The 20,890-nt window shown below is 52.2% G+C and overlaps 1 protein-coding gene across 1 annotated transcript; it reads right to left on the bottom strand.

Moving 5' to 3' along the window:
* Positions 1-1,205: 1,205 nt before the first annotated feature.
* On the bottom strand, positions 1,206-20,550 carry COL6A1 (collagen type VI alpha 1 chain; the record flags this gene model as incomplete). Its single annotated transcript, XM_079538841.1, has 34 exons — positions 1,206-1,816; positions 2,554-2,583; positions 3,110-3,284; positions 3,488-3,671; positions 3,974-4,083; positions 5,051-5,184; positions 5,744-5,752; positions 6,466-6,502; positions 7,135-7,170; positions 7,312-7,377; positions 7,734-7,796; positions 8,251-8,286; positions 8,371-8,421; positions 9,104-9,166; positions 9,653-9,715; positions 12,802-12,864; positions 14,101-14,163; positions 14,275-14,364; positions 14,513-14,575; positions 14,770-14,832; positions 15,230-15,283; positions 15,457-15,501; positions 15,605-15,631; positions 15,777-15,803; positions 15,901-15,945; positions 16,958-17,011; positions 17,248-17,292; positions 17,384-17,404; positions 17,559-17,579; positions 17,671-17,793; positions 18,027-18,186; positions 18,404-18,604; positions 19,647-19,776; positions 20,454-20,550. 34 exons carry the CDS (start codon positions 20,548-20,550, stop codon positions 1,206-1,208), a joined length of 3,060 nt encoding a protein of 1,019 aa, XP_079394967.1.
* Positions 20,551-20,890: the final 340 nt, after the last annotated feature.

Genomic DNA, 20,890 nt, shown 5'->3' with positions numbered 1-20,890 from the left:
CATCTTCAGTGTGGTCCTGGAAACAAATGTGTAAACACCAAGGGCCCACATAACCCACATACTGATAGCACCTTTGATATCTGCAGGGTGTGATTCAAAGCCCCTGGCAGATAATGGCAGCCTTTGTCTTGACGTGGCTGGGCTGTGGAATAGGCCCTAATTCAATATATAGTAGAGTTTGTAGGCCTAGGTGTCTAATAGTCTGATAGAAACAGTACTCCCAGAGAGCTCACTGGGAAACAGCTTGACACTTTAAAAACGAAAAAAAAAAAGACGACAAAAAACCTCTAACTGGGCTCAGAGAGATTTTCCAGCATGGCATTTGGACCATAAGGCAAGTCATCAGGTTACTTATGAGGTTCCTGGTTTCACTGTAGGACCACAAAATGGGTTAGTGAAGGAGTGCAGCTTCTTCTCACGTTCCCCCCTCCCCGGTGGCTGTTGGCCACCTTTCCTTGGTCAGCACCCAGCCCCTGCTCTGGATGGGAATGTCAGCACTGAGGTGTCAGCACCCACCTCCAACCCAACCCTGGGAAGTCAGTGGCCCATTGCACTGCACAGGAGGCCACAGATGCTTTCAGCTCTGCCTAGTGCATGGGTGGATCAGATAATAAGTCCATCTCTTCCCACCAGCATGGGAGACGTGAACCGAACTTGCCAGCCACGACAGTGATCCCCACTCAAAACTTACTGAAATGCTGAAGCACAGCACTGGGTTCGGACCACTGTCAGCTGGGAAAGTGCATAGCTGACATATGAATGAAAGAGGCAAATGAAGAAAAAAAAAACCCTGTATCTAAAAAGGATATAATCAACCTTGTGGGACTGAGCAAGTCCTTAGTGGTACAACATTCCTCATCCTGGTTCTTTCTTGGCAAAAACCAGAGAGATGAGGTTGCTTTTGGTGTTCAGGAGGGTTGCTGCTAGGTATACTTATGTTTGCCTGCTGCAGGGAGTTAGTGAGAGGCAGTCACAGGGCAGGGGTGGGAGGCCCAAGGCTAGGAGGGCAGAGATGCAGATGGAGAAGAAGGCGGAGAAGGAAGGAGACTGTGCACAGACAGGCTGTTGCACTATGGCTTTCTGTATAGATGCAAGTTCCTCAAGTTGGTCAAGAATACTGTTAATTTTCTTTCTTTTTTTTGTCGTTTTTCATTTTTAGGTGAAAGAGAAGCCGGAGCGGCCCTGGTAAAAACCCCCTTGGGTGCTCAGTCAACAGCTATCTTCCTGGAGACAGTTTGGTAGAAGACGCCACGCAGCAGGGAAGTATAGTCAGGCACACGGAACAGGTGACGCTCCCCGTAGACAACGTCATAGTTTGCACTCTTCCCCGTTACCAGGACGCGGACGTTGGGCTCGTTGACTTGGCTGCCCACCGCCAGCACAAAGACCTCAATACCAGCCTGCTGAACTTCCTGCACAGTCCTCTCGATGGCCCTGGCTGTGATCCCCTGCGAGTTGCCATCAGAAAACACCAGCACCTTCTTCTTAGCCCCAGCACGAGAGGACCGCTGGTACAGCCCCGTGACGTACTGCAGAGCGGCATTGACATCTGTGGCTTCGTTCATGAACTCCATGTTGTCAACGGCTTTGGCGATGACCGTGTAGTTGCGCTGAAATGGGACTTCCACCTTCTGCTGGTTTCTGCCGCTGTACTGCACCACCGAGACGCGCACAGAGTCCTCGGCTGGCTTGCTGGCCTCAAGGAACCGCTCGGCAAGCCGCTTCACAAAACTCTTGGTGGTGTCAAAGTTCTTGCTGCCCACGCTGGTGGAGCTGTCCACCAACAGCATGATGTCTGCCGGGTTGGCAAAGGTGACTGCAAGAGGACAGACCGGGGCTCGTTATGCTGCTTTTTTCTCCTGCTTTCCATGGGAAGCTGGTGAATTTACCAGCTATCTCACATGCTGCCTGCTTTGTTAGACTTAAGAAATCCCCACTCTTTGCGTGTTTGCTGCTTTGGTTTCCCCTACTCCGGTGCTATCCTACATGTGTCCTCCCCTTTCATTCTTTCTTTTTAGATTATGACTCCTGTTGCTTATTGCAGTGGGTGTTTTCCTTGATTTACACTGTCCCATTTTGTCTGGGGAATCACCACATCTTCCCAGGTTGGCCTGTTTCCATGAGCCTAAGGACTGTATATATTCTTCTGACATCAAAATGGATCTGTTTAAATTCCTCGCTTTCCAACCACTTTTCTCAGATATCCTGCCACAGCGCTGACTTTTGTGTGTGCTTGGACCTCCCCCCACAGCACAACCAATGTCATTTGTCTCATCTAAAGCCTAGATGGACTAAATCTGGCACAGTCTCCTAAGGAATTAGAGAAACCACTGTCCAGCCTTTTCTCGCTCCTGTCCCCTAAGTGCTTTGAGCTGGGGTGTGCATGAGAGATTCCAGGTTTGCTCTTTCTCCAGCCCAACAGCAGAGCTCAGGAGCCTCCCGGCTGTGAGATATCTCTATCTCTATGTCTCTACACACAGCAACCACCACTTCCCTCACCACAGCATCCACAACCCCTTCGTGTGTATTATGACAAGAGGAGCAGGTACTCACTTGGGCAGGTATAGTCTGGACATTTCTTCTCTGTTAAGAAAATTAAAAAGAGTAACATCACCAACTCATGCAGGAAAATTGCTTCTCCTGTAGCACAGCTTCCCACAGAGCTGCACTGGAGACAAATGCTTACTTTGGTTGTAGCCTCTTCAAACAAGTTGCCATGCAAAGTTATAAGCATGCACCAGAGAGCACAGAATATGTGCTTGAAAATTGTGGGGACAGAGATATCCTGCAGTGGGTTAGGACCTAGGTACTGCTGCAGAATGTTCTGAGACATGAAACATCCTCATTGCTCGTTGACACAACTGTGCATATTGCTCTCTTCCCTCAATACCTGAGCACAGTTTAAGAGCATGCCGGAGCTATGAGTGGAGGGCAGTTTGTATCCCTCACCCTTTGGCTGCTAACAGTCGTTACTATCGCCCTTATTGCCACCAGCCAGAGCTGTGCTGCTCTGGCAACTTTCCCAGGGTGAGGAGTAAGACCTGGGCTAACAGACTGGGGCCAGGCCCTTGCACAGACCCAGGTGATCCCATAGAAGGTTTTCACTCACCTCGGCAGACGTACGAGGTGATGTTCTGCAAGAAGGAGTCATCAAGGAGCTCGGCGTAGTTGTCTCTCTGAATGGACAGTCCTTGTCTCGTTGGCGTGCCTAAACAAGCGATGTCATTCAGTTGGTCTGGGTTTGGGTAGTTCCGGAAAATGTCACCTATTCCGAGGGAAACCACCTGTAGAAAAGATAGAGTGTATCATCAGTGCCTAATTCATTCATAAGCTTGACTGCCTGCCACTGCACCAGAGAGCTTCCAGTGACTGGGGCTCTGGCCTTGCAAAGCAAACGATGGAGACCCCTGGGGATCCTGCACCAGTCCGACTGATGGCCATTCCATAGCTGCTCCCCGCCAGCCTCCCCGTGCCACCATGCCCTTACCGGGGTGACCTCACACAGAGATGTCAGCGGGGTGCGGTCCCGCAGCGTGTCTGAACGCCCGTCTGTGATGACGATGGCCACGTTATTGTTGGAGGTGAATCTCCGCAGCAGGTTTTCCTTGCTGAACTGCAGGGCTTCTCCTGTGTGGGTGCCCCCAGCTATCCATTTCAGATTCTTGACTGCCCTGCAAGCAGACACCAGAGAGCCTGAAAGCCCTGTGAGCAAGCCTGATTCACAGGAACGGCTGGGAATACACGTCTTACTGATACGCAGGCATGCTTGCAAGGCAGGGCAAAATCCTGCTTGCAGGGTTTTGGGCAGCTGCTTTGGTTTCAGTACCACTCACAAAGCCACCAAGTGACTCTTCACTGCATTTAGAATCCTAGCATTCGCAGAAGCTGCTAGTCTAGAGATGGAGGATGGGACTCGAGTAGGGTGTGCTGGGTCAGGTCTTTGCACCGTGTGCTGAGACCCTGCAAGACTCACTGTTTGAGTGCCCCAATGTTGTCTATGTTGGCATCCCCCATGGCCACCAGCTCCTGGGTGTTGTTGTGGCTGTACTGCACAACGCCCACTCGGGATTCCCCGGGTTCAAACTGTTGGAGAAGAAAAGAAGTCATTTAGGGCCAGGAACCTCCAGGGGACCTGAAGAGCTTGGGAAACTGTTAGTGGTTTCATTCTGGATGTCTTCATGGCAGGCAATGCAGCTGCTCCTTGGTGGTGGTATTATTCCAACAGGAGTGGATGCAGGTTAGCCCAGTGAAACAAGACCCAAACTCAGGTTTCCCACCTCAGTGATCTCAACACAAGTCATTGTGTGGTTAGGAATAGATGTTTTAAATAAAGTATGCTTTTCTTCTTAAATAGTAACTTTGCTGCCCAACTCTAGTCTTCCAGGCTATTTATTGGCACTTTATTAGCCAGAGACCTGCGCATGTCCACAGTCATGTCTAACAGCAGGTCCTCATGTCTTTACAGCCCATCTCACCTTACACCTTACAGAAAGTCTGAATTCCAAACATCTCTTCCATTGCAGAGGGATAAGTGGAATTTCCCATGCAGAGCATGTTACCAGGGAAGAGTTCAGAGAGTAAATATTTTTACTGCTCTTCAAATGGAAGGACTTGAAGAACATTGCTCTTTTGTGCTGCAAATATCTCTTTCAGCAGCTGTACTTAACTGGAAACCTTAATTGAAGGTTGGGGGCAGACCAGACTCCCTGGGGGCAGGCTGTCATGGCCCTTGGGAAGTCACTACTCCAGCCACCTGAAATGCTCATTGAAACAAGGGGGAGACCAACAAACTGACTGACCAGGGAAACTAGGAGTTGTCTACTTCATGACATGAAGAAAGAGTTCACAGCCACTGCAGTCTTGTTGCCCAGAGCGAGTAACACACATGTATTTTGGGAGAAAACAGATTCTGCAGACTCTCCCTATGAATCTAGGGGGAACTGAGACTCATCGGGTTGTGAAGCTGAGCCTTGTGGAGTGAAGGCATCTCCCTGTTTTTTCCACTTGCAGCAGAAAATAAATTTATCCTGGCACTCGAAGGAAATCTCACCTTCACACGCTCGTCTTTGCTTAGGCGGTCAATGACTTTGATGATGAAATCCTTGGCAATCTGGAAGTTCTGCAGGCCAATGCTCTCCGAGCTGTCCAACACGAAGAGGAGGTCGACAGGACCACAGGTGCACTCTGCAGTAAAGCACACGCGTGGTGAGGCTGTGTTTGCTATCTGAGCTGCTCTCAGAGCAACACGCTTTGCCAGAGGCACACCCAAGAGAGTGAGACCCTCACTCACTTGTGTTTGTGTTAGTCTTGGTGGAAGGACTGCAAAGCACGGTGCGAAATTAAGCGGCAAAATAGCCACGCAGGAGCTTTAAGAACCAGCTTAATATTTTTTCCCTTCACATTTTTCTCAGCACCCCTTGTAAGTCACGTCACGTTGCCAAGCTGTGAGTACCCACGAAACACTCAGTAACTATTTCCAAAATCTGTTTCCTCAGAAGCCTCCTCACTTCTTCCATTTGCCCAGCCCAGGAGGACAGAGGTGAACACTGGTGGGCTGGAGGAGGCTGACTCAGCTTGCTCCCCTCTTGCCCATGGCTGAAGGACATAATGTACTCTTGGTCCTTGCTTAAGGCTTTTGGATTGCAAACCAAATGGAAGGCAAGGAGTAGGGAGAGGGTGGGGGAGGAAAGAGGGAGAAGCATTAGCAAACGCTTGCAGAATGATTTTGCCAAGTAACACTCACCACAGCATGCTAGAAGAGAAGAGAGAGAAAGAGAGAGCGTTAAAATGCTGCAGAGGAAGGTTTTCATAGAATCATAGAATCATAGAATCACCAAGGTTGAGAAAGACCTAAAAGATCATCCAGTCCAACCGTTCGCCTATTGCCAATAGCTCCCACTAAACCATGTCCCTCAACACAACATCCAGCCTTTCCTTGAACACCCCCAAGGTTGGTGACTCCACCACCTCCCTGGGCAGTCCATTCCAGTGCCTGACCACCCTTTCTGACAAGTAATACTTCCTGATGTCCAGCCTGAATCTCCCCCACCGTAGCTTGAAACCATTCCCTCTGGTCCTATCTGGTCTGTGTCGTTTTCATACGACACAGACAGCAGGTCTGCATTTCTGCAAACCAGTGACACCTGACCTGGATGATTCAAGCTCCTGCTCACTTGTGGAAGTTTTCCCTCCTGTTTGACATATCCAGATCTCTCTCTTTTAGATCACAGTGCCCTGAACTGAAACCTAAGTGGCAGAGCTCTATCTCCAAACACATTATGGTATTCTTATTTAAATAAAAAAGCTAATCCTGAAGGGATTAAGTAAACTGCTAATTGTGAAGCTGGCATTCAGACCCCTAAGCACCCTGTGCTGTTGTAGCACTTCATTACCAGGGGTGCTAAGGTGCAGCCGCCCCACTCTGCATGGAGCCAAACAGAGAAGGAGAAATTCCAGGATACTCACAGCACATCTTCATGATGATGTCCAAGATTTCACACTCCTGAAACCAGAGATGAAGAAACTCTGTGGATATCAGCAGTGGCAGTTGCCTGGCTCCCAAGTGCTGCTACCCACCACCCCTACTGCTGCTTTTGCACCTTCAAAGCAGATTTTAATCTGGAAATGAGTGATGTATAGTTGGGGCTGCTTCCCTTGGAGGAGGCCAGAGCTGGGCTTTGCCAGCAGTGAAGAGCACCCACTACGCTGACTGTGCAGAAGAGGCTGCATGGAAAGACACCATTCAGCTTGCAGGAACTTTCCTCCCTTTGTGGAGGTTGCTTTTATTACGAGCTTACCACAGAATGGGGGGACCTGAGTCTTTGTGACCCATGGTCACAGCACGTCCAGATCCCTTGGATGGTGGGCAAATTAATCAAGAAGCCAGCAAAGGAAGAGGAGGGGCCAGTCTGGGGATAATTTCAATCTTCCCACTTATGTGAGAGCTGAAGTTTTCACACTGCACAGGGGGCTTGCTGGTGATGGCCTGACACAAAGGAAGGAAACCTTGCCACCAAGATTCGGGGGCAGTAATGGGGCAGGCACCACCCAGCCCATGAGCATGAGCCTCCCAGCAGCAACCCCCAGAAGCAAAGACCAAGTAAGCAAGCAGTGCCTCGATCCTGTCATACTCACGTCTGGCCCCGGAGGCCCCACAGGTCCAGGTGGTCCCTGTCAAACAGAAGTGTAGAGAGAGCATTTACAAGAGCAGCAAGAACTCAATGTCTTGCTATGCAACGCAGAGGCTGGAAAGGTTGCTTGGCTTTCCACTCCCAGCTTGTTGATGCAAATCCTTCTAGAGCCCTCACTTACTGGGCGGCCTTCAGGACCCCTGTGGCCCTTTGCTCCTTTGATGCCACTGGGACCAGCGGTTGGGTTCTGGAGATGAAACAAAAAGAAAATTCACAAAGTTTGTTCTGTCCTGTGGAGGCATATTCCCAGTGTCCCTTAGAGCAAACTTCGATGCTGTCAGGAAGCACACAACACCACGTGGAGATAATACCCACCCTTGGCCTAACAGCTGGAGGTTTGCTAACCATTAGCTGTAGAACCTCAAGTGAACATCCAGTGAGAGCTCTGCTTGCTATCACGTACTGCACAGCAGCAAAGGGTGCTTGCAGGCTCACAAAGTCTGATGGGCTCTGACCTACAGGCAGCATAGTACCAGATCCAGCTCCACACTCCCACACCACCCTCAGTGAGAAAAGTCATGCAGCTTTATAGAAATTACTCACATCGTTGCCAGGATCTCCAGCTTCTCCTTCATCACCTTTAGGACCAACATATCCTTTTGTTCCCTGAAAAATAAAAGAGAGGATGTTGGTAGTGTGGTGAGGTTGATGCATAGACCTTGTGACAGCAGGCCTGGAGAGGAGACAGAGAGCTAAGATAAGATTCCTAGCACAAAATGTCAATGTTATTGAGGGTTTATCTCCTTAGTTGGCTTTCCCTGTCGTAGTCACTGTCCAGCTCCCTCCAGCTGGTTCTTCCAATACCAAATGCTGGCTTTGGACCTACACTTGAGAGCACTCTGCCATCCTTGGGTATTGCACGAAGGCAGAACACTTCTATGAGAAGTAGAGGAAGGAGGGAGATCTGTGCATAAGATAAACTGGGTTCTGGGTAAGCAGGCTGTTTCAGGGAGTCCATTTCACCATACAACTGACAGAGAGGCTCTACAAGCCAAAGTACCAGCAGAAGACACTAGCCAGGGAGTTCTCTATTAGATACAGAAGGAAGCAACACACTCACATTAATGCCAGGGTCCCCTCTGTCTCCTTGCTGCCCCTGGGAATGAAGAAAAGAAAGTGTGTTAGGTCAGACAAGCATCAATAACGGTCTTTTGATTTCAAAGCAGCACACTAAACTTACAGGGGCACCCGGGAATCCGATCGTGCCATTACCAGGAGGACCATCCTCCCCCTGGAAAGGAAGGGAGAAGTAGATGAGACAGTGACAAGCAGAATACTCAGCATGGTAGAAGGAACTTGCCTTCCTTCAGCAGCCACCAAGAGAAGACAACAGCCATCCTTGCTCTACTTGCAGAGTTGTGTTTAGAACAGTTACTGTATTCTTTTATGCTATATCCAGCTAAATATTGTTCTTACTACTCCTTTTTCCCTGGGACAGAGACCCGTCTTGCTGTATCCCCATCCCCACTCCCCATCGCTGCACACCCAGATAGTGCAGCTCTTTTGTAGCTCTTCAAGAAGTGTGGGGGGCACTAGGACATGATATGCCTGTACCTCTCTTGAAGACTACCTCTCACTTTTTATTTTAAGAGGAAAATGGAAAAGAATGAGATGGGACAAGCCCCAGAAGTTCTGATGGTGACACCGTGCTTCTCAGAGATCAGGGATACGAGCACAAGCTGGGAATGCTGAGCAATATTACCTCCACTGCTGAAAGTACATTCCAAGATAGGGCTCTCTGAGCCTGCAAAGGGGATGCATGCTCAAAAATAAGCTGCTTGCAAGTTTTCCCAAAATATTTCAGCTGTTTATGAGAGCCATTTCTTTTCTCCCTGACCTGGACCATGCTGCATGGAACCAGCCAGCTGTAGATCATTCCCACATTGCATGCAGTCTCCATAAACACCACTCACCCTTTCTCCCATTAGGCCAGGATCTCCAGGCAACCCAGGTGCTCCAGGTGATCCCTTGGGGCCCTGGAAGGATCAGAAGGAGGAGTCAAGCACTGTGTACCATCCACTGACGTGGGAAGATGATGCCTTCTGAGACTCCCTGCAGCACTCTGGTCCCTTGCTTCCTACCTGAGACCAGCTCTGAGAACACACCTAGGAGCTGGGAAGAAGCCCCTTTCATTCAGGGGCAGTAGGCAAGGGTTACTTAAGCCCGCCACAGGAAATATTTTGCTCCCCTAGCTTCTGCCAAGAGGAAGGACGAACTGCAAGGTGAAGCCATATCACTTGTGGTGCAGCTATACCCTCTCTGGGAGATAGGGAAAAAGGTATTCACAGCCTTAGGGATCCACCAAAAGTATCTTGAGATGTCTGCCGGGAAACTGACACCTCACTTTGTCCCCAAAAAAGGGTTTCCAAGACCTATGGGATTTGTTGACAGTCTTAATGGGAAGCATCTCTTGGTCTTCCCTCAATTCCCTCCTCCTGAGATGACGATGAAGCAGCACTGACCTCATTGCCGCGGGGGCCATCATCTCCTCTGTAGCCCTTTGGTCCTGGGGGTCCAGGCTCACCCTAGGAGAACAAAAAGAGCTGTCACACGAGCCCCTCCTTAGAGGGGCTGGTCCCTTCATTTCATGGTGTGATGGGTGGGAGCAGGAACCTCATGCCTTGCACTCATCAGCGAGTCACTTCCACTGAGGAGAAAGGCTCCATTCATGGGGATCAACTCAGGTGAGGAGGTACTTGGGTGAGGAGGTACTCTAGGAGGAGGGCCCAGAGGGGAAGAGGCTGGGGGGGGCAAGGTAACACTTCCCAGTGGTGAAGCACAGCTGGGCATTGCGTTGATGTCCCTCCTTGGTGGATCATACCACCCTGAAACTAACACAGGCCTCTCTCTACGGGGGCCTTGGACATGACTCATGGCAGCTGGGCTGATAGAAATCCTTCTATGGCTGTGGGGAGTCTCTGTCCTCAGGAGGCTGCAGGGTCGTGGCAGCATCTGCTGGAACAGACCAGGGCTGTCACTCTGTCATGTCCATCTGGGCAGCGGCCACTTGGTCCGTCAGCTGCAGGGCTGGCCAGTGATGTTCAGAGTCAAGAGGCATGAGGAAAGAAGGCAGGAGGAGGGTGGATTTGGGCTTTTGTTGGATTTTTTTTTGGTCTTTATGAGCTCCAAAAATGCCCAAGGAAGCCTGAGACAACAGAGATAGTCTGCACTGGTGAGATTTGGAGGAGTAGGAACTGCCTTCATGTATTGTTCAGCCTAGCCCAGCTTTGCAGCTGCTGTCTCTCACCACCCGCAAGCTGAGGAAGCTTTAGTTCCCTCCAGCTGTCCTTGCTGCTCCGCTTCATGCACTCTTCTTCCAGGGAAAGGCACACAGAGGGTGGCAGAGAACTCCACAACTGTGTAGTATGGAGAAGAGCAAGAGCCTGCTTAAAGGCGCGTGACCCTTATTTCTGCACAAGAGCCCGAAAGAGAGAAAGCTGGGAAGGAGGGACTGGATCTCATGACCGTTCATATCAGCCAAAGTTGAATTCCAGACGCACTTGGCTCATGCTTGTCATAGGTGGCTTCACTGTAACAAGCAAGCTAAAAACCTTTGCAGCCCCGATGGTGTTTGTGAGGATGTAGGATCTTGAGTCATGAGCAGTTTCCTAACCTCTTTTCCTTCTACACGCAACAAGAACTGTAGGAGGGATGGGCACCAGAGCCATGTGGAGATGGACCACCAAAGCAGCCCAGGAGATCAGGGGATGAGCATGCTGACCTTTAGCATCTCTTGCAGACAGAAGGGAGGATGAAACAGAGTCACAGGTTAGCAGGAACTCCTTCTCCTTGCCAAGACAAATGTGCTCTAAGAGCCAGAGCTTGCAGATAACATGGCTTGAAAGGCACTTGTGTTTGCCTAAGTTCTTCCCTTGCCCCAGCCCAATTACACATTTATTTTTAATTTGGCCAAGCAAAAACATTTTCCATCAGTCTATGGAAAAAAAACATCTTTTCTTTACAACTGCTTTTTAGATTTCCCTAGAGTGACTGGGATACTAGGGCAGCCGCTGCTCTGGAGAGGCATCAATGCTGTGGGCACTTCCCTCTTTGGGAATTCATTCAACAGGGAATGAATTCAGTGCTCCAGGGAAGGGAAGATGAATAACCCATAGGCTTGGTGATAGCCTCCTCTCCTTTCTGCCAGTTAAGGCAGCCTGGGGAAGATCCTTCCTGCTATCATGCTTAGCTTTGGCGCCCAGGCTTGGGTCAAATCTCCACCTGAATTCTATCTTATCCTGCCCAGTCCTCCTGCCTTGAAACTGGAATGAGACCCTACACAAGGAAAGCGGCTCTGGTCCTTCTTCCTTTGCTGGTGTCAACACATAGCACCCGCCCATTACATGCACACATCCAAATCACCACCCTCTTGCCAGTGACAACTCCCACCCTGGTCATGTCCTACAAGCTGTTGGCTGTCAGATACTCTTTAACTGTGGCCAGAGCAGTTTAGCTCAGTTAAGAGCAGAAATAATCTGGACAATTCAATGAGAATTTGGTGCTTTTCTCTAGCACAAGGCAGGTTTGAGGGCAGTGTGACTCAGAGCAATCCCAACCTTGGCATGGGAGTGTTTCCTATGGGGCAGGTCTGCCACAGTGGTGGCCTGTGCTGGGGTAGGCAGGAACGCAGCAGTGGCCCCTCTGTGGCTGTCCCACACTCCAAATCTCCTACAGGGCTCTTCAACAGTGGGTTGACCATGAAGGATTTCCAAAGCTCACACACTGATCTTCATTCTTCACCCCTCAGGGAAGTCCCCTTCCAGCGGTGTGGGAACATTTATCTCAGTACTTTCCTATATCTTGAGCTCTATTGAAACTCTGATGATTACAGGAGTAGGAGGGGAGTTGTGCCACAGAGTTCATCCAGGGGTGATGTGAAAGCATGCTTGCTCAGGTGGGAAGGCCGTGCTGGTTGTTGCCAACAGTGCCATCTCCATCAAGGATTAACCCAGCAACTCCAGAAGAGTTGAGTGGGAGCTTGGTGTGACTTTGAGAGGAAAGAATCCTTAACTGTGTGAGGGATAGAAGCCTTCCTTCAGCTGGAGGAATCCAGCTGTGTGCTCCAGAAAGCCAGCAGGACCTGAGATCAGTTTCTTGAAGCGCACATGAAGTGGGCTCATAGTGGGAGCACCAGGACTTGAGAAGCAACTGGCTTTGGGACAGAGCGTCTGTAGATTCCAAGGGTGTCAGGCCACTGTCGAGGCCTTGCCAGGCTGTCCTTGCTCTCACAAGACATCTCATTAACTCCCAGGATCGAGGCGAGCAGTGTTTGGCCCCAGGCCTGGACATTTTTTGCACTGCTGCAGCTCATGCTTGCTGGTTTCCAGATCTGTCTGTGAGACGTGTTGACATCTGTTTCCACAGGACTGGGAAATGACGTGGAGGTCTTTTTGTCCCCAGCCCAGCAGCCAAGTCCCCATTTTCTAGCCCTGCTTGAATTCTGAGTTCTCCTAGAAATCACTGCCCCTCTGTGCTGGCTTTGCTGCCTGGTCTGGAACATGCGAAGATTTTGCTCCAAGATGCTGTGGCATCAGTTGAGCCCTTGAGCACAGCCTCTCTGCCACCCCACGCACTTCCACATGCAATCCAGAAGGTTAATCCAAAGTCTTACCTGGTCTCCAGGTGGTCCAAGAGGTCCTTCCCGCCCTTGGTCACCAGGTGGTCCAGGTTCTCCCTGAAAACACCCATAGAGGACATGAGAAACAGAGGAGCATGCATGGGATGGGAAGGCCTGCATGCGATGGGGAGCAGGGACACAGCACCAGCAGTGCGTTCTGGGCAGAAACAGTCATCCTAACAGTGATATTTCAGGTTTCGGGTAGGAAACCAGCACAGCGAGGCTGACCAGGGGAGCCTGGAAAACCTGAGGCAGGGTGTTTTGGTGTCACACACTGCAAGGCTCTTTGTGCAGGGTGCTGCTCTGCCTGCAACCCTGGAGAGGCTTCCTGAAGGTCACACCTGGATTAAAACTTTTGGGAAAGTGGTTGAAAGCTTGGTGATCCAAAGCTCTTGCTTTCAGGCAAGGGCTCCCAGGTTTCTAAGCCAAAGAGTAAACATAAAATAATTTTTGAAGAGCTCTGAACATTGGTGGAGATGTTTCTGTCATGATTACCAAGCCTTGTGCTTGATCTAGAACTTGGAAGGGAGCAGCCCTCTGTCTGCAGAACAGGCTGATGGCAGGACACCGGCATCCATCTCCCTTGCACATATGCCCCACACACCCCCTGCAGGAAGCCGGAAGAGGGTGGCTGCCTCATCTTCGTGTAGCCCATCCCAACACAGCCCATCCCTATCCTCAAGGTGAGTAGCACTTCAGCCCTGGACATACAACAGCAAACACCTGGCACTGCTGGCATCACTAGGGTGCTGCTCCTGGATGCCATCCCACACAGCAGAAGCATGCAGGCACCTGTGCCATTGGCCACGTGTTTGTCCACTTGTCCCATAGCCTCATTCGCCCCATGCTTGCAGCAGGTGACTCACCCCAGACAGGCCCAACAAATAATTTCCTATTGATTCCCATTCACTCCAGAAAGGGGAGGGAGGTTTTACCCTCACCCAGGTGCCTGCCTATCACTGCTTACCTCCTTACTGATCTCTGCCTGCCTGCAGAACCCCACCACTCCCCCAGGAGGACACCCTGCTCATATGCTCTCACCAGCTGGTTTATTATCTGCAGACTGATCTCTGCCTGCTATCTGGGCATGGGGTTTGTCTGTTTGCTGGTAACCTGTCAGTGTGAAGGTGTGATTGCCAGAGGATGGTGCCAGGACAGGATACGGCAGGCGCCCATCAGGCAGGCAGGTGCATGAGCCAAGCTTGCCCACTGGCCACCCATTTCCAGCCCCAGCTATCCAACGTGCCACCATTTGCAAGCAGATGCCAACAGGCTCCCCATGGATGTAGTTACCAGATCTCCTCGTGGCCCACGGTCACCTGGCGAGCCTGGGGGTCCTCTTTCTCCATTGCTGCCCTGCAAGAAGATGGTGGGAACACAGATTTAGGACTCCTCTCAGCACTGCATGACCCTCCCTCACCGCCTGCCCACAGACATCAGCCCCTGCCGCAGCCTGCCCACGCTCACCCGCTCTCCTGGAGGACCATCTGCGCCTGGGGAGCCCTCATCCCCTGTCTCCCCTAAGGGTCCAGGCTCTCCCCTGTTGCCAGGAGCACCCTGTAACAAAGCAAAGACAATTCAGAGGGTTTTGAACCAAAGCCCTGCATGCTAGCAGAGCCTTGGGCAAGCTCTACTTTGAGGCAGAGAGAGGCTGGAGAAGAGACCTCTCCTTATTGCAGAGGACTTGTGTGAGCTCCTCACCAACCTTCTCTCCGGGGCTCCCAGGAATGCCCTGCCGGCCAGGTTTTCCATCTTCTCCAGGCTCGCCCTTCACAAGGACACAAAAAGACACATCAGTACCAAAGGGTGGATTCTGATCCCCATGCTGAGGTGGATGGCTGAAGCTTTGGCTCTCCCTGAAATCCCTTTTCCTCCACAGTCCCATGGAGGTCCCCATCCCCTCCATTGCCCCACCAAAATGAGCCACCATTTCTCAGGAACCTCTAGAAACCATGGGCTCACCTTTCCTCCCTTGGGTCCATAAGCACCAGGATCGCCCTTTGGTCCAGGTGGGCCCTGAGTGCCCTGTTGGAAAAAATAAAAATAAAAATTGACAATTACCTGTGGAAAATGGCATGGGGGGAGCATTCTGGCAACCTGGCCCACAGCATCTCAGCATGAAGAGCAAAAGGGACGGTTGACACAGCACTCTCGCACTGTGGGGCTGTGTGAGTCCAAGGATGGCAGCTTTGCTATCCAAACCTCCAGTATGTTCTGGCTGTTTGAGCACAGCAGCTTGAAGCTGCTTGCTGCTTTGCACTGAGCTCTTCCTCTCATCAAGCAGCCTCCAGCCAAACATGGCATTGTCACACATCACAATGCAACACGGCAGCTTTCACGAGTGGAGAGGTCCAGGAACCACATAGGACACCATGAGCATTTCCAAGTATTCCCAAGGAGGAGGTGCCCGTGGGGTACATACATCAAATCCAGGTGAGCCTTTGCAGCCAGGTAGCCCAGGGTATCCAGCTTCTCCCTGTGGGACAGACAGAATAAGTGCTGCTGTAAGCAGTACCTGTGAGATGCCCCTGCACATGGGTCCCATGTGGGACATGCCCCCATGCTGTGGGCCCCAACATAGTTTCGGGGGTGCCTGGGCAGCACCCAGAGTCCTCAGGCTGAGCAGGGCACCTGGAGGGGAAGGTTTACCTTCATGCCATCAATGCCGTCAATCCCACGCTTGCCCTTCTCACCCTGAAATGCAGACAAGGGACCATGAGGAAGTGACTTCCAAACACCCTTCCTCCCTCCCACCTCAAGCATCAGTGGGGAAGAATTAATTAGTGCAAAATCCAACCTTGGCTCCTTTGGCTCCTCTCGAGCCCTGAAAAGGAAAGCAGAGAGGTCAGGACCCTCAGACCCGCTGTGCTTGCCAGATGCCAATGCTGGCAGGAGAGTTGGGTGCATAGGCAGTGAGCTGCCAGCCAAGCAGGGGCACCAAGAACCCCTCAAGTCTTTGCTGTCCTCACCTTTTCTCCTCGACTTCCTTTGTCACCCTAGCAATGAGAAGAAAGAGGGAAAATGGAGAATGAGGATACCAGCATCTTGTCCCCCATCTAGAAACTGTATCCACCACCCAACAGCCCCACATACCTTCATTCCTTGGTAGCCAACGGGCCCCATGTCCCCTGGCCTGCCCTGGAAGACAGAAATAGTGTTATGTAGGCAGACACACCTAGGCAGGTAGGCATCAGTCAGCACTTTAGGGGGACCCCATTCAGGTCCATACAGCACTGACTTTACACTGTCATCCACCCTCTCACCAGCATTTAAAACATGATTCTGTAATGTCTCTTGACACATCCTGTTTTGCTTCTTGCCCCCACTACCACAGCCCTCTCCCCTGGACCTGCTCTTCCTCTGCCTGCTCATGTGGCATGAGATGCTGTGGGGTGGTGGACCTCCAACATGCCCAGCGGTGAGGGAAATGGGGCATGTGAGGACACATCATTTGGGGTGAAGTGGAAGGGCAGAAAACCCTCAGGAAGGAAAAGCATGCACATGCTGTGGGGTTTCCAAACTGGGCACACAAAGGCTGAGTAACTGCACACTTATGTGTGTGGGAGAAACATTTCTCCCAAAATAAACGTACCTAGCAAAAAAGGGAGGAAGAAAATGGTTTCCTGATACAATTAGCTTATTATTTACTGAAGGTTTCTCCATAACACTGCTGTGCTTGCAGTGTCGGGAGGGAGCTCGGAGTACACCCCATGAGTCAGAGAGGCATCCCACAGGAGGGGCAGCTGCCTGGGGTAAGGAACAAGGCAGCCTTGTGGGACCCTGTGCTGGGTGGGCAGATGCCAGGTCTCTGTGTGACCATTCCTTTCCAGGGATCGCTGGCTAGGACACCACCATGGGAATGGGATGGTACAGGGGTACAGGATGGTGACCTACAAGGGATGGTGCAGGGATGGGGATTGCTGACACCAAGTGCAGCTCCCCAACACCTTGCCAACGAGGATGTCTCTGCCTTGGCAGAGACTCTGGCAGAGCCACCAAGCCTAGTCCACTAGAAACATAGCATCATAGAATCATTAAGATTGGAAAGACCACTAAGATCCTCTGGCCCATCACCACAATGCCCACTAAACCACATCCCTCAGTGCCACATCTCCATGCTTCCTGAAAACCTCCAGAGTTTTCTACTTACGGGGTCTCCAGCATCTCCCTTCTGACCAGGAAGACCTGGCTTTCCTCTTTCTCCCTGAAATTCAGGACAGAAATACAAGTTAGCTCACCTTCCCCAGGAATAAAATGAGGCTGAAAGAAGAGCAGGGAAGTGATCAGGGCAATGCTCCATGGATATGGGGAGCAAAGGACAGAGGCCACATGGGACAGCCGTTCCCATCATCTCCCTGGCCAAGGGGTGACATATGTCCCACTGGATCTCGAGCATCCCTGTGGAACTCATCCCTACGTGGCCAGGGGCTGATTCCTCACCTCGTGGCCTGGGTCACCAGGAGGTCCTGGGGGTCCTCGGGGAGCCTGCAGGAGAGAGGTGGGGGTTAGATGGAGCTGCCAAGGCACAGGCTGGGGGCACAAGGAGGGGGATAGAGGCCTCGAGGGCCTGACTTACATGGCACTCAAAGGAGCAGCACTGGCCAGATAAAAGGAAAAAACAACATCAGAAGAAATGGTAGCACCATGCCCTGCTTGGGGGCATCCTCGATGCTGGGCAGAGTGGGCCCACCAAGTCCTGCAGGGCAGGGATGAGCACAGGGGATGGGCTTGGTGTGCGGGAGAACACTCACCGATTGCTCCATGTTGTCTTTCTGCGAGGCAAAAAGCAAAGAGAGGTGGGTTGTGAGAGTGGAGGGAGCCCAGGGCAGGGGTGGGCTGAGCAGGGGAACAGGCAGTGCTCACAATCATCTCGATGATGTTGTTGATTGTCTCCTCCACATCGAGATCCCGGGTTGGCTTCAGGCTGGTGGCAGTGAAGTTGCGGCGGTAGGCATGGTCCGTGGCAATGATGTTGAGACGTTGGTCCTAGGAGTTGGGAGTCAGAGTAAGATCTGCAGGCACTCATGTAGGATGTGCCCAGGGGACCTGCATCCTCCCTCCAGCCCTCAGTGTGTCCCCAGCCTTCGGTGTTTCCCACACTCTGACTCTGTTGAGTGACCACTTGTCTCCAGACAGGGCAGTGGAGGCCCTTTACACCAAGTGCTGCTATGCTGGAGCAGCACGAGACCCCTGCCCTGCAACTGCTGCTCGGTCCCTACCAGATGGTGGGGTGAGATGGCGACAGAGAACACTTTGATCCCCAAATGTTTGGCTTCATTAGCGGCGTCATCCAGGCCTCCACAGGGCTCCTTGTAGCCTTCCAAAGGGTGTCCATCAGTCACCACGATCAGGTATTTATTCTCCTTGAGATGGGAGCCACTGCAAGGATTTAAACACTGCATTTAGTGCTGCAAGGGTTTAAGGCCCCAGTGTCCCAGCCTACAGCCAGGCTCGTCTCATCCCAGCACAGGCGGATCAACAGCAACCTGCCACCCTATGATTAAGTGACTTTCACACAGGAGGGACAGACCTGCACGGGGACACCCCAGCCACCACCCAACTCCCCCTGTCCCTCGCCCCAGCCCCGCTGCCGTACCCGACGAGCAGCCGCTCGATGCCCTGCTTGATGGCACAGTCAGTGTGGGTGCCCTTCCCGATGTAGTTGATGGCCGACACGCTGTTCTTCAGCTCAGCCCTGCCGCTGGGCATGGCAGTGAGGTCCTTGATGATGACCACAGAGTCGCTGTAGTGCAGAGCCCCAGCGTTCCATGCCAGGAAGCGGTCACAGCGGAAGTACCTGCGAGGGGACACCAGGATTTGTGCCTTCAGCGTGGCCCTGTTACCAAGCTGCCACCTTCACTGCCTGCAATGTGAAATGCAGTTCCTCTGCCAAGGCTTTGGGAAGGCTCCCTGCTTTCCCTGTGCTTCTGGAAACAGAGGGATGTCACTGCCTGAAGGATGCTTGCATCCAGAGAGTGGTGGGAACTGAAGCCCTCTCCCATGCACCAACAGGTTTGTTCTCTAGTGCTTGGGAGTGTCACAGCACCTCGTGCTTGAGTCTGAAGCCATAATCAACGTCTACTAAAATGACACATTTGTGATGCAGGGACCAATCCCAAACAGATGTGCAGTTGCACACTTCCTAAGCCTATCTTCTTCCTTCCCATGAGGACTTTTCCCAAAGCCCCCAGAGCATCACCATCCATCCCATCCCTGAAGCACCCCAAGCCCACTGCACTACACGTAGCACTGCAGACGTGGTTGTTGCATGCAGGGCAATGACCCCACAGTGCGTAGGGAGCATGAGGGTAGTCAGTAGATGCCAGACTCAGGAAGCCTGCCTCTCTGTCTGCATGTAGCAGGGGCTCAGGATAAAGTCTAGCACCTTGTTTAAGAGCCAGGCTGCATTGATGGAGGCCTGGAAGGTTGCCTCCTAGCACATGGAGATGTGGTGCGGACACGAGGTGGCCCTTCCCAGCATCCTGCCCCCCCTATCTCTGGGGAATCACCTGGAAACATGAGGGTTAGATTGGGCTGGCGGCTGTGAGGGTGCATCTAGGAGCAGATCACTGGGTGAACAGGTTGTGGTGTCCCACAGGACCCCCAAAGGTGGGTTCAATGCCTGGGAGACACATGCCTTTCATCATCACAATTAACACCAAAGCACCCCATGGACGCCTAAGCACACACGCTGCCAATGGCTGGAGTGGGACTAGTGTGGCCACAGGCACGCACAGGAGAGACATGGCCTGGTGTCCCACAGCCTCGCTCTCCTCCAGCATCCCACCCAGCTCTGGCACAGCCCCAGGGACCCCTGAGGGCAGTGATGAGCACAGTACCTTTCGGTCAACTTATCGATGAAGCGGTTGGTGAAGTCTTTCACTTGAGCCACGAGGTCCCCGAAGGGCTTCACCCTCAGGGCAACGCTTTCAGAGGTGTCCAGCACAAAGAACAGGTCCACGGGGCAGTCTGGGGGCAAGCAGAGCAGCGTGGCACAGCACTGCTCTCCACTGAGCCCCTGGCACAGCCGTGGGACAAACACCAGCAGCACAGTGCTGAGTTGCTAATCCCACATGCGACACGCAAGCAGGCACGTAGGGCTGAGATTGTTCTTCCTTAGCATTTCTGCTTTGGCATTTACAGTAAACTGAGCACATATCCAGAAAATATCCGTTTGTGCGTGCTTTCATTCTTTCCCGTTTGCATTCACGCTTGCAAGACCACCGTTAGTACTTAAAATAAGATGCAGCTGCAGCAATCATTTAAAACAAAGCTAAACCAAACCAAGACACGGCAGCCACGACCACAAAGAGAAATGCATGATTTCCCAACACGTCCCAGTACAAACACCATTGCAGAGAAGAGCGAAACTAAAAACGCGCCTCAACAGCCTGTGCCCAGATTGATGTCCTTTGCAAAGACAAACCCTTGCCATCCCCTCCTTGCATCCCAGCTCTGCCAAGGACACCTGGCCAGAGGAGAACCAGCACAAAACAAGCAGATCCACTTCATCAGAGCCCAAAGAATCACAGAACCACAGCATCACTACCGTCGGAAAAGACCTCTAAGATCAGTACCCGCACCGCATGCACGACTCCTTCCAAAGCTCGGCAGCACTGCGTTTCTCCGGGCTGCCTCTCGCTTACCCTGAGCCCTGAAGACACGGGCGTTGATTTCAGCCTGCTGAGCCCAGGCACCCCCCAGAAGGAGCAGCAGCGCCAAGAAGGAGTCGTGCAGCCCCATGTCGCTGGGCTCAGATTCCCATCGAGCTGCAACGAGTGGAGGAAGGAGGGAGAGGCCGGGTCCGGGTCCGGGGGTGGTTTCAGTGCTCGGGACCCGGGGAAGGAAGAGCGGGCGGGGGGAGAGGGCGAGGAGGAGACTCCGCAGCCGAGATGGAGGGTGGGACCAGGGCTGTCCGTGCTGACTCAGAAGCCAGCCTGCACATCTGGCCGTCTTTCTCGTTGTACCCGTTAGCACCCGTCGTGTGCTGCTGCCGCGGGGCTCCGGTGTCCCCCAGCTGCACCCTGGGCGTTCGGAGCCCTGAGCTGAGCCCACCGCGGGATGAAGGAAGGCAGCCCGCTGC

This window comes from Tetrao urogallus (assembly GCF_951394365.1).
Source record: "Tetrao urogallus genome assembly, chromosome: 8".
NCBI classification, from domain to species: Eukaryota; Metazoa; Chordata; class Aves; order Galliformes; family Phasianidae; genus Tetrao; species Tetrao urogallus.
Note: the sequence above shows the minus strand (reverse complement) of the source record. Positions and strands in the feature narration are given on the sequence as shown.